Raw genomic sequence first — 15,951 nt, forward strand, 5'->3', positions numbered from 1 at the left:
CAACATAAATTTCAGTTGCATAAATGACCACAAATTCCATTCCCGTTCTCCAGAGACCTAAAGAATAAGTGAAAAGTAGTGATACTACTTATTGGCTAAAGCAGGCAATTAACAAGAGCAAGCATATTGTCCCTTTGTTGTTGATGAACGTCAATGAATTGCCTCATAACATGGTTTCATTTTTCCATGACTCTTTGGATCACTTCAATAAGTTGCTTCAACTGGAACGGTTTGCATGCATATGCATCCATTCCAGCATCGAGGCATTTGTCCTTGTAACCTTGAATTGCATGTGCTGTGAGCCCTATAATTGGTTTCTTCGGGAATCCATGTTGTTTTTCATCTGCCCTTATCATCTTTGTTGCTTGCAAACCATCCAGAACAGGCATCTGCTCACAGTTTATCAAATTATTTAAAATTCACTCCAAATCAAATTCATAACCGTCTCAATGTGTGTGTGTGTGTGTGTGTGTGTGTGTATGTATATCTTATGAAAGTGAAACTGAAGCCAAAACAATTGCAGAGTTCCTACTTGGTCAATTTGGAGAGTAGAGAACATTTGGATATGAATCATATTTATTACCTGTACATCCATGAGAATGAGATCATATTTGTCTCGATTCATGCTAAGAACTTTGAGGCATTGTTGGCCATCACACACAACATCTACTTCGGTTCCGAATTTCTTGAGTTGTTGGCAAGCCACCTTCTGATTGACCAAGTTGTCCTCTGCAAGCAATATATTCAGACCCCTAAAAATGTTTTCGTTTGTACCATTTGTAGCTACGTTCGTTGGCATATGTTCATCAGGATTATTTGTGGAGCTTTTCCATATGTAGCTTTCTTGTCTTTGTCTTTGCCCAAGATCATGCAGCACATCATTAGCACTTACGTTCAACATTAATTCGTTGCTTTTGGAAAACGCATTTGCCTGGACAGTGCTAGGAACTTCTGACAGTTTTCCCCAGTTGGTCTTTTTCGTATAGTGAATCATAGTCTCTGGGCTAGTATACTTCTGCAAGTACCCCTTCCCCATGCTAGCAATGTCTGGTTTCTCATGTCCTTGTTTGCAACAATCTGGATGACCTTTGTTGAAACAAGCTATGAAATAGAATGTGCTCCCTTTTCCTACCTGGCTTTTCAACCAAATGCGTCCACCCATCATTCCAACTAATCTGTCCCCAAAGACATCAAAACATGTAAGAAGAATAAAAAAGGAATATGCACATTATAACCAACCAACCTGATACTAATATTAATTTTCAATAGACGTGCACCATATCACCAATAGAAAGGGGTTCTAAGCTACCCTGAGTAGGGTGCTGAGATACAAAGTTTATTTAAAAACTTGAGAGATACTCCAATGAGCCTAATGTAAATGAGAATGGTTTAAAAAACATTTTAAGAAACATTTGAGGGTTTTAAAGAGTTAGGATATTAGGATTGTAGGATTGAAGATAGTGAGAAGATTGGGATTAGGGATAGTTATAGAGTTAAGGATATAGTGGGAATTAGTTCCTAATCCCTAGCCCATAAAAGGAATTGAAAAAGATAACCTTATGGGAATGAGAATGGAGAAAAAACTAATTAACACAACAAAGGATAAAGAGTTAGAGACTTATTAATTAAACAAACAAGTTAATTAACACAACATCAAAAAAGTTAGATAAAAAAATACCAAAATCTATAATAAAAAATCAAGAGATTGAAAAGTGATGAACAGCAAGACAAATTGCCAAAAATCCTAGTAACTTTATATGGGCAAATGCATTTCGCCTCACAGAGAGGCTCGTCAATGCCAGAATATAAGGTAGCAAACGTTTATAAGGTATTTCTTCCAGTTTACTGGGGGGAAATGGTTTTTTTGTAGGATGAACATGTGGCTCAAACACTACAATCACAAGACTGTCAAGAAATTGAAAATAGGCATTTGCAAATCAGTAGGGAAAGATTTGCTAGCACAAAGCAATAAAGCAACAATTGTGGCCCAGATGAATTTTGAAAATACAGGATGCAGGGGAAAAGAGGGTAATGTCAAATACCTCTCTACAATACTCAGGCCAAGACCTGTGCCACCATACAACCTTGTTGTGGAACTATCTGCTTGTGAGAATGCTTTGAACACCTCATTTTGTTTTTCTTCACTGATACCAATGCCAGTGTCCATAACTGAAAACAATAAGGTCAATTTCTTACTTTCCTCAGTATCATAGTCATGGAAAGGGCCACTCTCTGGTTGCCTTCCTTTCAAACTTAATCTGATGGCAGAGGTTCCTCTTGCTGATTCAGAAATAGAAACCCCACCACTCCATCTTGGGTTATCAGTGCATTTTTCTGGCAGTTCTCCACAACTTACATTCTCATCTATCAAAAAATGTTCTTGACCAATAACGTCACTTTGCAAAGGGCTAATATCCTTTTGGAGGAGATTTTGAATGTTCTCAATAATCCTTGAGCTTCCCAATGCATTAGCTTCCTCTGAAATCTCACCTCGATATAGCTCTGCTGAGAGAGAGACAGATCCTTCTTGTGTGAATTTGATGGCATTGCCGACTGCAATAGAAAAACAGGTTTCCAAATGCTGAAATATGATAATGGTCATGAAGAAGCAAAATCAGAAATAGCTTCAAACTAGATATACATTCAAATAAAAAAATTTGACATCATACCAAGATTCAGTATGCACTGCTGCAATCGTCCAGCATCACCAACCAAGTGAACAGGCACCTCTGGAGACACATCCCATGATAGATTTAACCGTTTCTGTTTTGCTCTTACCTGAGGTGCATCCACACAGTGAGGATGTAGAATAAGTTAATGACCACTAAGGAAAAGGGAAAACACAACCCTGCAGTGAATCCAATTTTTATCATCCAAGTGTCATTGTCATCAACGCCCAAGATTCAATAGCTGACTTAGATATGCTTTTCATGTGCCCTTCATAGATAGATCAATATTTTATTAACATCCATGGGGAACCGAATACAATTTATGGCACAGGTCTATGCCCATGGCGAGACTTGGTTTGCAAACCTCCAAAAGAAATTCCCATGGGGTCATTTTCCTAAGGTGTAGTTTTAGTCTGCAATTATAACTTCCTCAAGGTGGGAATGCTGTGAGTAGTCTTGGAGTCTTGGAAACAAGCCAACTAGCTAAATAGAACAATTGGATGAAAAAACAAGATTATATCTATCTCAAGTTCAACAGCATGCGTGTTCTTACTTGTAACATCTTCATCGTTGAGCCTATCGTCTCAACAAGATTGAAAGGAACATGCTCAAGCTCCAATCTTCCAGCTTCAATCTTTGCTAAGTCAAGTATTGCGTTTACAATGTGCAAAAGGCAATCTGCTGACTGCGAGACTGTCTCGAGATGTTCACGTTGTTCATCATTGAGTTCTGTGTCCAATGCTAGTGATGACATCCCAATAATTCCATGTATCGGAGTTCTGTAAAATGTCAAATAAACACTAAAACATTGCGAATTTCCTTTTACATGACTTAGTTTCAATGAGATGATTTCTCTCAAACTTTCTACCTTATCTCATGGCTCATATTTGCTAAAAATTCTGATTTAGCTTTGTTTGCCTCTTCTGCTGCTGCCTGTGACACCTGTAGCTCATGATTAGCTTTCTCAAGTTCCATTGTCCGTTCACGAACCTGAAAAGCAATCACAAAGCATTAAACGATTTATATTTCCAGATGTTTCTATAATAAGATAGTTGTCAAACATATCTAGGAATATGTTTCATACTTGCAACTCGAGGGTACAGTTCATACTATTCAACCTCCCCTCCATCAGCTTTCTATCATGTACAATTGCTGCCAGAGTTATTGCCACAGTTGCCAATACACAAACAAACATTTCCACCTGCAGAAAAACTGAAGAAAGTTGAGGGGGTTTCACGTTAAAAGAAGACTAATCAAATCTTGTCGTCTTAGTCTTGTTTCAATATTTTTATAGTAATGTTTCCTAATAGGGAAAACAGGTGATGATCATTGGATCATAAACTTTTTGATAGTGCTTTTGTTCGATTTTTCACACCACATTATAAAGCAAGTTGTCTACATCTTTTTGCAATATATATTACACTTTCATAACGGTTTCTAGAAAACAAATCCACGGAATTTATGCGTCAGTTTGTTTTTCGATTGTTGGAAGTCCAAATCTAACAAAGAAAGAATGTTCATCTTTTATAGGATGGAAAAATTTTAATGTCAAAGAATGCTGTCTAAATGTTGGTTTCCATCAAAATTTTGAAACCAGTCTGCTCCAAACCATAGATAAAAGCATCAACTTGGTCTTTTAAACTACCAATAGTGACAAAGATTAATACATTTGCTGAACTTGCATCTATAATAGCAAGTTGAAGTATAAATCTAGTCTTCTTTTTATCATGAAAAGGAGAGGAATGTTGCACCATTTTATCTCACCTGAAGCAATGAGTGCTCATTTGGATGTAGAGATGATGTACCCGCACTTGCAATTATAGTAACAATTACAACAGCAAGAGGCAAGCCAACCCGATTAAATCGAAACGATGCCCATATCACAACAGGAAAGACCAGGTAAGAGTCTCTTTGCAGATTCCTGTTCTTGCTCAATTTGGTGGTAAATATGAGAAGTGACAGTGTGATGAGAGTAACAAATAAAAACACACACTCAATAACCCTGATGAGAGATGCTCGAATAGAAAATGGAGTGGGTTCAGAGGGCATTACGAAATGATGATCTCCATTCAGAATACAATCTTGCTGTAAGGAATTCTCCACTTTGAGTTGAGAAATTGCTCCTTTTCTATGCACATGATAGTTACAATAACCACATGGCACAATATTCTTTGTGGATGGTGCTATCACTATGTTAGAGCTCTTATAAACCAAGTTCCGACATCCGAGACAGTGATTTTGTGGCCAATCAATCCCGTTCTGAGCATTATCATTAGTCAAAGATTGAGTTTTGTCAGCTAAGGCATTCTCAATATCAAGAGCATGGTGCAAGATCACCTTATTTTCTTCTGTACTCTGGCATTGATAAGAGCAAAATTTGCCATTGATTCCATGAAAGTATCCAGATGGATCTTGGCTGCTGGAAGGATTCACACTAGGGTGGAAGTAATTCCATAAGTGGAGAATACATGGCATATAGCAAAGAATGGCCGAGAGATCACCAAGAACCCATGTTGGCCAGACGAACAAGAAACGGTTCCAATTAGATAGCTGAAATGCAGAAAGGGCGATAGCGTTTCCTGTCCCAGCGATGAATGTTGAAAATGGTGCAATAATGAATAGCCACAGTGCATCATGCAATGTATCAACTGTGAGTGTTCCTTCCCTTGATTCCTGAAACAAAAGAGCTTTTGTGACTCAGAACCATAAAATATAAGGATCACAACAAATAGTGAAGACTGAACTCAAAAGCGTTGAACAAAACTGATATATGAATTATGGTTAAATCAACTTCCAACACATGAGATTTTCAGATTTTCAGATTTTCAGGTTTTCATTTAAGCAGTCTTTAAGTTCTTGATATGTCCCAAATACTCATAGATGAAGCATATAGAATGCCCTCTTCTGTGAATGTTTCTGGTGTTAAGAAATGCACTGGCCTCCTGGTCACTGTCTTGTAATCATTTTTTGTGGGTTTTCACCTCATACTGAGTTTTAGAACCTGAAGCCAAAATGTATTACAAAAAAAAAGGAGAGTTTAATGGCCAACCTTCCAGCAAATGCGACCATTTTTGAACTGCAGTGGATGTCTGAGAAGCCACCCACAAGATAGTGACTCAATTAATGAGAATCCACTGAAGGCAAGAGATGCTGGCAAGTAATGCTGAGGCGGCTTCGCATGAAAATACCATACATTTATTCCAATGGTTCCAAGGATGATTCCCACAAAGATCTTACATCCAAATATGAGAACAGCCGCTACCATGAGTCCGGACGGTGCCCATATGGCTGATTCGAGTGACCTCACGACTGCCAGTGTGTCTGAAAGCTTCCCAGTTCCAACACATATGCATGCAATGATGAGATTAATGGCAGCCCACCTAGGTGTGCCCCATTGTAGCTCTTTCATGGTTCAGAAACTTGCGGTCATATTTGCCACCTCAGAATTCTAGATTATTGCCTATACTCTTTCATAATTTTGACAACTGTGATCATATTTGTCATCTCATGAGACCTGAATACTCCAAAATACGGTGCCTGCTCTTCTTATGCTTTAGACAAGTGTGGCCATTTGCCCCATGTCAAGAGTTTAGACCCCCGCAGGTGTTTCATGGTTTAGAGTCTAGACAACTGTGGTCATAGTACAACTCATGAATTTAGACTATGGCAGCTCTTTCATATTTTAGAGCAATTGTGGTCATATTGCATCTGACTCCACCCTGCCGTCAATTACTTAATTCCAAAGCAAAATTGTTAGGCTTAGAGTTTGACTTTGCATTCATTTCACCATAAGTGTATTTTTATTTTTTCTAGCTTACATGTCAACGATTGCTGGCTGCTGAAAAGTGTGGTTTATTGCATCCCCTCACAAGTCTATATTACCAATTGCTGTTATTTGAAGGCTTTGTTCGGTCTTAGGGCTACATTGCACTCATTTCACCGTGTATGTATCTATAAAGCTCAATTCATATGTTTATATAGCAGTGAAGGGAGGCATACGATTCCATGAGCTTCTTTAAAAAAGCATAAGAGAGTGAAGTATAGATTGGGCTGTGTATTTCTCGTTTGTTGATGTTGGGACTAATGGATTTGTTGGTCCATGAGCTTCAATTACTCTGAGAAATGCTGCAGATAAAAACGAAAGACATCAACAAACAAATGAGAGTTTTGCACGACAATGAGAGGAAGAAAAGATGGGGTTTTGAGGTTGAAGATGAGAGGTAGGTGGAAGATGCCCTCATAAGGATAGTTTTCTGTCTATATACAAACTTAGAAGGAAAGGTAAAGAAGGTTTTGGTCAGTGTATACCCAATTAGAGATAATAGTAAGAGCATATAATACTAATATTGAGATAAATGGATATTTGAAAGTAGGTAAAAAGTAGAAAAAATGGCTCTTAATCTCTGTCTTTTCTATAATAATTATTACTCTGTTTAGTTACGATTAGTAAGAATCCGGAGCCAGATGAGCAAAGACAGCATTACTGTCTCTTTTCATTTTCTGTAATAAAGGAAAAAGAGAAAAAAGGAATGGTGTCGTGTGTATAGGCTAGACAGAGAGATCTGGAAATGATCAACAAAATCGTGGGAAAAGTGATTTGAAATAAGAAAAAAGCAGGAAATCTGGTGGGTTCAGCAAATATACCCAACAGAAACAGAGAAAGAGACAGACAGAGGGTGCGTATTTATGACTTACCTATGGATGGATGATGAAGATTACCAAAGAAAGTGCTGAGGAAAAAAAAGAAATAAAGGAGATACGAGAAGAACGGAGAAGGATGAATGCGTAATGCCATCGCCATTACAGGAAATCACGTCAATACACAGGAGAATGAATGAATGAAAGAAAGAAGAGGAGGAGGAAGAGAGATGTGTCCATCTCTTTCTCTGTCTGTTTTCTGTCTCACTTTAGACTTAGAATTTTGTTCGATTGGGTTTTTCTGTTTTGCAAAAATTGCCAAGGATACCCCTACCCCCCCCCCCCCAAGAAGGTTTTTACTTTAAAAGGAAAATTACAAACGATACCCCTCACAGTCTTCTTTTTTTTTTACTTACTTTAAAGGAAATTCCAGACAATACCCCCGAAGAAGTAAAAAACAAATCAATCAAACAAATTGCACTATGTGGCTCTTTGCTCTCTCTCATTTGCATGTTAAACTCTTATTCCTTTTGGTGAAAATGGTTCAGTCAAATTGCGTATCTTGGATTATTTTCACCTCGAATCTGCTTTTTGCTTCTTTTTGCTTCTTTGCCCTTTCAAATTAATCGCATATTTATCTATCTATCTATCGATATATACTTACAAATACATACCGCCCTTCCTAAGTAGAAAGCCTTGACTTGCTAAAATTTGCTCTCTCATTTTATTCAATTTTTATCTTGACAATGGTTTGCCTTCAACCATAATCTTGTAAACCCCTTATAACTTCTTGTCCGTAAATGAATTTCCTGTTCCTTATTTTCCATCTACCATCTAGTATTGTTTTTCGTTTTGACACTCAAGAGTAGTTGGGCTATGGAATTTTTGTTCATTAAATTTTGCAAGTAGCAGAACGAAATCTCCCAGTTATTGTGCATTAACATCACATACGACGACTCTTTTGAGATACATATTCAATGTCAAGGAGATTAGGAACCTCGATTAAGACCAAGAAAATGTTCATATATGCATAGGAGCCGTGATTGGACCCCAAGGACATACATATACAACTACTAATTTCAATAAAACAAGATAGCATACTTTTCGTGTTTTTCAATGCACATAATATTTTCAACCTTGGCTTTATCTCTTGTCTCTTTTTGATGCACAAGAAAGTGATATTGTCTTGGTGATTTCAAATGCCATGAAAACAATCCTAAATACTATATAGGGCCTAGGAGTATTACCCTGTTTTTACTGCTTTTTTGCTAGGTATAAGAGCTTCAAATTTTGGATAGGAGACCCCTCCCTTGAACCTTCCCCCCTTCTTCAACAAGGATCAAGAATTTTCGATGCAAACAATTTGATTATGTTTAGTGCATGTATACATAGTTTCAAGCTTTTCAAACTTTAATTCCTTTCTATGAAAGTAGGAATTCTTTCCTTTCAAAAAATGTCCCCGTCCCTTTCTATCTTTATTTAGCATTTGTTAATTTTCTCATTTTCGGGAACAAGCTAACAAGTTATAAGATGTATGTTGTCTTGGTCTTAGAGACCACATTTGTGACCACACACACACACATTCTCTCTCTCTCTCTCTCTCTCTCTCTCTCTCTCTCTCATACCTTGAGAGTTTTGGCATTTAGTGTCCACGTCTATCACCTCATTGAGTCTAGACTCTATACTTCAAACTCTTCTTGATTCCAATACAAAAATCCCTATATATGCATAGAATGAATGTAGGGTTTTAGGATCGTCCATGTTATAGTCCCAACGGGGATTAAACTATGTACACATGCATCCCCTAGTGAGTAGTAGTATACACGTTGTGGATAGATATGTGTATCTTCATATAATGCATACAACCATGGAATAACAATAGATACACCTACCTTTAGATATGTGTGTGTGTGTGCATCATGTGCACAAAGTGGGCACCTCTTTGTGTGGAGAAATAATGGTAGCATGTTGAGCAACATCAAATCCCACTCGGTTCTATCTTAGTACTTGTCCACTTGATGCAATAATTTGGTTCAATTGTTTACCCTCAAAAGCCCCAACTATGGCCGCTATCATTTTTGCAACCACTCATTTGCCATCATGTCAACGAGTGTTGCACGCCATTTTGAAGGTTTCCTTCTACCTATACCTTGCAAGCCCAACCATACATTTTTATGTGTGGAATGTCAACTTTGTATCACCCTTGTCTTCTGCCAAAACTTAGAAACCATCATGATTCATGGGTGTCTTTTTTTTGTTAGAGGAAATTGTTTTTCTAATTTTTAAATTTCGAAACAATGATTTTGTTGGCCATGGTATTTTAATTTCCTATTTCCCACCATCTTATTTGAGAAGATGATGAAGACATTATATTCATCATTTGGTTATACCCAATAAAATATAGTTTATCTCTCTTCTTTAGACTTTGATCATGAGGACATGCTTGCAAATCCGTCCTTCACCTTTGTTATTTGAGAACTCAATGAACAAGTCATTGATTACATTTGTTAATAACTTAATACCTATCAAGTGAGATGACTGTTTAGTGCCAATGTAGGTGCACAAAATTATAAAACCAACACAATTCCATAAGACATCTTTCAAATACTTTATTCAACCCTAAATACGTGTTTACAATGTACATTTGTGTATGAACTATAGTTAAGACAAATAAGTTTGACAAATATGATATGTACAACCACCAAGATTTAGTCGGTTCAGTTCATAAAAGATTGTGGGAATAATGTGGTTGGCAAATGTGCATGATCTCTTTATGCTTGCATCTTCCCTTTACATATCAGAAAAAATCATTTCCTCTTTACCTATGGCTAAGCTAATTATATATGAGAAAAAAACGTTCATCGCATTGTTTAAACTTTAAACTATAATAACTAGCATATGATTTTACTGTTGTTTGGACTTGCTTTTTTAACAAGGAGACATGTGAGAAGGTTGTGTACATGGTTGCTAATCGACACAATATGCCTTATTGGATAATTGAACATCCAGCCAAATGCTAAATGAATAGACGCTTTACATTTTTCTAGATAAAAATTGATTGTTTTTTTTAAAGAGAAGCGGGTGATGTGAGCGAGAAGAAACTAGGAAGAGAGTGGAGTGCTAAGGATGAAGGCCTTTTCAAAGAATCACAAAGGTGATCCCTTTTTAGGGCCACGCCTTTTTCAAGCTTATAGTAAAGGCTCTTTAAGACTTTAGTGAAAAACCTTTCATGTTAACGTAGAATTGTGACTATAACAAAAACAACACATTAGTGTGTGCATCATCCATATGCTTGCTCATGGTATTCAACTTGGTTTTTTGTGTTTCTTGGTTTTTTTATTAATCATCATATGCGCTTTGTATCCCTTTAGGCTTCGACTCACAACTTTTGTAGTTGACATTAGCATAACTCATGGTGCATAATGATGATCACAATTTCTATATTTGAGTAAAGTTATATTTTGTTAATGGAGAAATCTCCACCATTTTAATGTGATATGGATATAAAGAACCAACAACCTATTTTTATGTCAAAAGGCGAGGGGAATGTTTAGCCACAAATTAGAGGGATATGTAACAATCATGGTCTTCAATCTTCAATAAGATTTCGCTTCATATATCATGATATGTAACCAAAAAATTTAGATTCAAGGTCAAATGAAACCATAAAACATTGTTGGGAAGGAGTGAAAGAGTGCATCCAAAAAAATTCCTAGACTTCTACCATGTGGAACCCAAGATCTCACACGTCTTCATGAGATGCATACATCATCGATCAATGGGATAATTGTTCAACACAATGGTGTATTATAACAATTTCCACTATCTCTTGCCAAATGAAGTGAAATACAATCTAACATAAAAGCCCCTATCAATTGTAGGAAAGAATATATAGTTGCCTACTCCATATGATAAAATTGGTGGGACATACAAAATCTTTGTGACTAAAATATACCTACTAGGAAGAATACAAGGCATTCTAAAGGTGAGAGTTATCACATAGCATTGGGAATTTGTATGCATAAAGTCCACTTTTTACATGCATTTAAACACAAACATACTAATACATCCCATGGAGATAGTCCATTCCATACCATCCACCACATTACAAAACATTCACCAAAAGTAACATTCATGCACATGATAACAATTTAGCACTTCAATCAAATCCACTTTATCATTATTTGGATTGCATGTGATAAATTTCGAGCATTTAGACTAAACCCATACAATCAAAATTAAGCACTCAGAATTTTAATGTGGGATCCATAAATATGGATTCCAAAGTAGTTTGCAATTAAGATTTGCAATCAATTCATAGTGATAGAGACTAGAAACTCCCTTGTTTGTCTTCTTTCTCTTCTTGCAAGCTACCCACACCACACTCTTACTTTGGTTATAGACATATGAGGATAATGGTTGTTCTGTTTCCAACAATTGGCCATCACTTCACATGCCTACCATTGTGGTAAATGTTAGCATAATTCGGAATCTAGTAACTAAGAAGAGATGCATACCGCAAGGACACTCACCATTCAAGCATGTTGACTCAGGTAGATAGACTATAGGGAGATGAATGAAACAATGATTACAAGAAGACATTTACAATGGGCTTTAGCGTGAGATGTGTTCCTTCACAAATTGAACTGATCTCAATTATCAAGGTATGGCTACTTGCTTGCAGTTGAAGCTTTCTATTTCTTCCATACCTTGACAATTTCACTATATTAAATTCCATCTTAATCATAGTGTTGTTACATTGTTACTTTCACACCTCATTCTTGAAGATTATACCCTCACAATATCCCATTATCACTAATGCTTCATCATTCAATTTTAAGATATCATTAGAGAACCTAGCCATATTCTCCTTGATTATTATATTGGAGTAAGTGAAGCTTGTTAAAAAGTGGGCATCACTATCAAGTTAGATCCCAATGTGGGTTATCATCAAATGTGAATTTAATGATGCTAGTATAGGGTATTCCCAACATATCATAGATTACTAATGGCTTGAGAAATAGGCAACTCTACATTGACAAAGGGAAATTTTGTTGGGTCATGGAAGCAACCTACTTGTAAGGATGGTGTACATTAGGTTGGGACCCAACATTCAAAAGAAAAAGGGTAAATTCAAACAATATATTACTACATGTAGGGGCTAGCTTAACTTATGAACATACAAAGCTTTGTTTTTGCAAAGAATGTAAATTCTAAGATGGTTTCAAGCTATTTATCTTTGAAAAGTTTTACTTTAATGACCAAAAAGTGGTTGACTAAACAATTGACATAGATATTTCCATGTATTGGATTATGTCTTTGTGACATTGCATTTCCTATTCATTCCATTAGCAAAGAATATGGTAAATGGGAATCTAAAGAACCACCGAAATGGAGAATGAAAAACGGTAAAAAGAAAGGAGTCCTCGATATCAATGCTTAAGGTATGATGAGGTTATGAGTTAGATGCATATCGAGGAAGAGCTCCATTAGTCAAGCATGCGCAACTCTTTTGGATGGGATAAGGTATGCATGGTCAATGTTAGTAGCATCAATCCAAGAAAAGGTCAAGTATCCAATCATCTTTTTTATGACAAAACCCCAAAGTGGGATGAAATCATAAATGAAGATTTGAAGACTTTTTTTAAGCAACCCAAAGGTTCTCTTATGATATTGTCTTAGGTTCTAGCAAGATATTTTATTCATGGAAATTCAATCTAGTTAAGTTGTTAGCCTGCTACATAAGGTTGCACCTCTTGTGTCCTTTAGGAGATGGAGACCTATATTCATCATTAATGGAGGATGTGTAAGAGTTTGTTTTTTTTTTTTTTCCAAAATGAAGCTACTTTCCCATTAGTTAGGAAGGATTATTACAAGGAGGCTTACACATAGATCGGGGAATCTCCTGCCGATCAAGTTCAAGAAAATGAGACTAGTTACATCGCCTTTCGGACTGACTACTTAATGTAAGTACCTATAGCTAAAAATGGCGCCCTTCGGTGATGGCTAGTACTCCTGGGGCCGACAACGAAGGGAGTGTTGGAGACGAGGTCGTCTATGCGGAAGATTAAGAAGCATTCGATTGTTTCTCTGTACCTGCGTATGACAGTTTCTAGGTCGTTGCACAGAGAGAGAGAGAGAGAGAGAGAGAGAGAGAGAGAGAGAGAGAGAGAGAGAGAGAGAGAGAGACACACAAAAGACTTTCTATTCCACAAAGCAATAATACAACACCCAACCTTACAAAAAGGTTACAAGGTCACTATATATAGTGACCGACTTAGGGCAACTACCCTTTATGCTAATTACACAAATGGCCCAAAGGGATAGTGTGAATACGTCCATTATACACATGTATTCGACACTCCCCCGTAATGGGCGTATACATGGGTTATCTAAGATTACAGGTATAGACTTAGGTTCTCGGACGTATCAGCTTTGTTCGAGTCGGCAGGGTCCGAAGGCAGAAGACCGAACTGGTCGGGTCGGAACAGTTGAAGCCGATCATTAAGGAACTGATGTCGGTTGTCGGGAACCATCCTGCTCTGTGTCCGGCTCTAACCGGACTGGTTTGTCGTTACGCCCATCTGATGCCGAAGAGACCGAAAACGGTCTGCCGAAAGACACTTGGTCATTCCATCTGCGACATTGTCGGTTGTGGATATTTTCTTTAGACCGATTTTCCCTGAAATGACGCAGTCCCGAACGAAGTGATATCGAACGTCGATATGTTTGGAGGCGTTGTGGTGAACCGGATTTTTCGACAAGGCAACAACACCTTGACTGTCGCTATAGACAACTGGAGCCGAGTCATGGTCGACTTGTCGAAACGTGTGCGCCAGCCGACCGAGCCACAAAGCTTCTTTTGCTGCGTCGGACGCAGCTACATATTCTGCTTCGGTCGTTGAGGTCGTTGTGCACTCCTGAAGTTTCGACTTCCACGAGATTGCTCCATTGCCGAATTTGAAGCAGTATCCGGTTGTTGATTTCCGACTGTCTATACAGCCGGTGAAATCCGAGTCGGTGTAACCGACTACGCCTGAGGTTCGGTTCGGACCGAAAAGAATGCCGTGGTCTTTTGTGCCAGCCAGATATCTGAACACATGCTTGACTGCGTTCCAATGCGATCGGCCAGGATTGTGCATAAATCTGCTAACGACTCCTACGGCATGAGAAATATCAGGCCGTGTCGCGACCATCAGGTACATAAGGGAGCCGACTGCCGGTGCATACGGTACCGACTTCATATCTTCCCCCTCCGGACCGGATGTCGGGCAGTCTCGCTGAGAGAGCCGAAGATTCATGGGGAGCGGGGTTGATGCAGATTTGGCTGATTGCATGTTGAAGCGTTCTAAGACACGTCGGATATAGTCGGTCTGAGACAAAAAAAGATGTCGTTTATCGCGATGCCGACTAATCTTCATGCCGAGTATGTGTCGTGCCGGACCGAGGTCCTTCATGGCAAACTTCAACCGCAGTTGCCGAATGAGATCAGCAAGTTCGCCCGCGTGGCGTCCAGAGATTAGCATGTCGTCCACGTAAATGATGAGGAAGATGGGTGATCCATCTTGAGCTGTGTTGGTAAAAAGACAATGGTCCTCATCGCTTTTTGAGAAGCCGATCGATTGGATGAAGTCGTCGAACTTCTTGTACCATTGTCGTGGTGCCTGTTTGAGGCCGTATAGACTCTTCCTGAGTCGGCAGACTAGATGTTCTTGGCCAGTTGCCACGAAGCCTTTTGGCTGCTCCATATAAATTTCCTCTTCAAGATCACCATGGAGGAAGGCGGTTTTGACATCTAGCTGAATCAGCTCCAAGTTGTCGGCTGCCACTACGCCGAGTAGAAAACGAAGGGTTGTCATTTTCACCACTGGTGAGAAAATCTCGTCGAAGTCGACGCCATATTCTTGTCGGAAGCCCTTCGCAACTAATCTGGCCTTGTACTTTGGGGTGGTCGAATCAGACGTCTCTTTAAGTCGATAAACCCACTTGCAAGGGAGAGCACGTCGATTCTTAGGTAATTCGACCAGATCCCAAGTCTTGTTTGCCCGAATGGAGTGCATTTCCGACTCCATCGCCAGATGCCAGGTGGCGGAATCGACAGATGTCGATGCTTCTTCGTAAGACGTCGGTTCGCCGGCGTCGGTGAAGAAAATTCCAGGAGAATACCTCTCCGGAGGTTGCGACAGTCTCTCGGATCGTCGAGGTATGATTGGACTGGTCGCATCGGGTATCGAGGTCGGATGGTCCGAAAGCGAGTCATTCGGCTGTGCCGAGTCGGAGTTGTCCGAGTCGGTAGTGTAAGGTTCAGCTACCCGTGAAGCTGACCGTGTGTTAAGAGCGGGGCCTTCTTGAAGGGTCGGCACATCGGAAAATGTTACCCTTCGGACTTCGATCGGTTTTTCGACTGATGGATTCATAGCCGACTCGTTGAACACAACGTCCGAACTTCGAACGATTTGTCTGCGTTCGGGGTCCCAGAGTCGGTATCCCATTTCGCCGTCTGATCCATATCCAAGGAAAATGCATTTCCTGGACCGAGGTGCAAGTTTTCGGCGATCATCTTTCGGAATAAGGGCGTACGCCTCGCATCCGAAGATCCTCAGCTTGTCGTAATTCGGCCTACTGCCGATCCATAGTTCCTGAG

The 15,951-nt window shown here is 38.9% G+C and overlaps 1 protein-coding gene across 1 annotated transcript; it reads right to left on the reverse strand.

Annotated features, from left to right (window-relative positions):
* Positions 1–145: 145 nt before the first annotated feature.
* Positions 146–7,057, reverse strand: LOC147862833 (putative histidine kinase 4). The gene is made up of 9 exons (XM_087320800.1): positions 5,719–7,057; positions 4,434–5,342; positions 3,754–3,870; positions 3,538–3,659; positions 3,223–3,448; positions 2,670–2,778; positions 2,043–2,553; positions 584–1,175; positions 146–389 (listed from the first exon to the last, which is right to left on the reverse strand). Exons 1-9 carry the CDS (start codon positions 6,076–6,078, stop codon positions 177–179), a joined length of 3,159 nt encoding a protein of 1,052 aa, XP_087176926.1. The 5' UTR covers positions 6,079–7,057; the 3' UTR covers positions 146–176.
* Between the last annotated feature and the right edge of the window lie 8,894 nt (positions 7,058–15,951).

The sequence above is a fragment of the Azolla caroliniana genome, unplaced genomic scaffold, assembly GCF_043228905.1.
Source record: "Azolla caroliniana isolate FFs.n. ecotype wild unplaced genomic scaffold, voAzoCaro1.0.p SCAF_6, whole genome shotgun sequence".
Taxonomy (NCBI): Eukaryota; Viridiplantae; Streptophyta; class Polypodiopsida; order Salviniales; family Salviniaceae; genus Azolla; species Azolla caroliniana.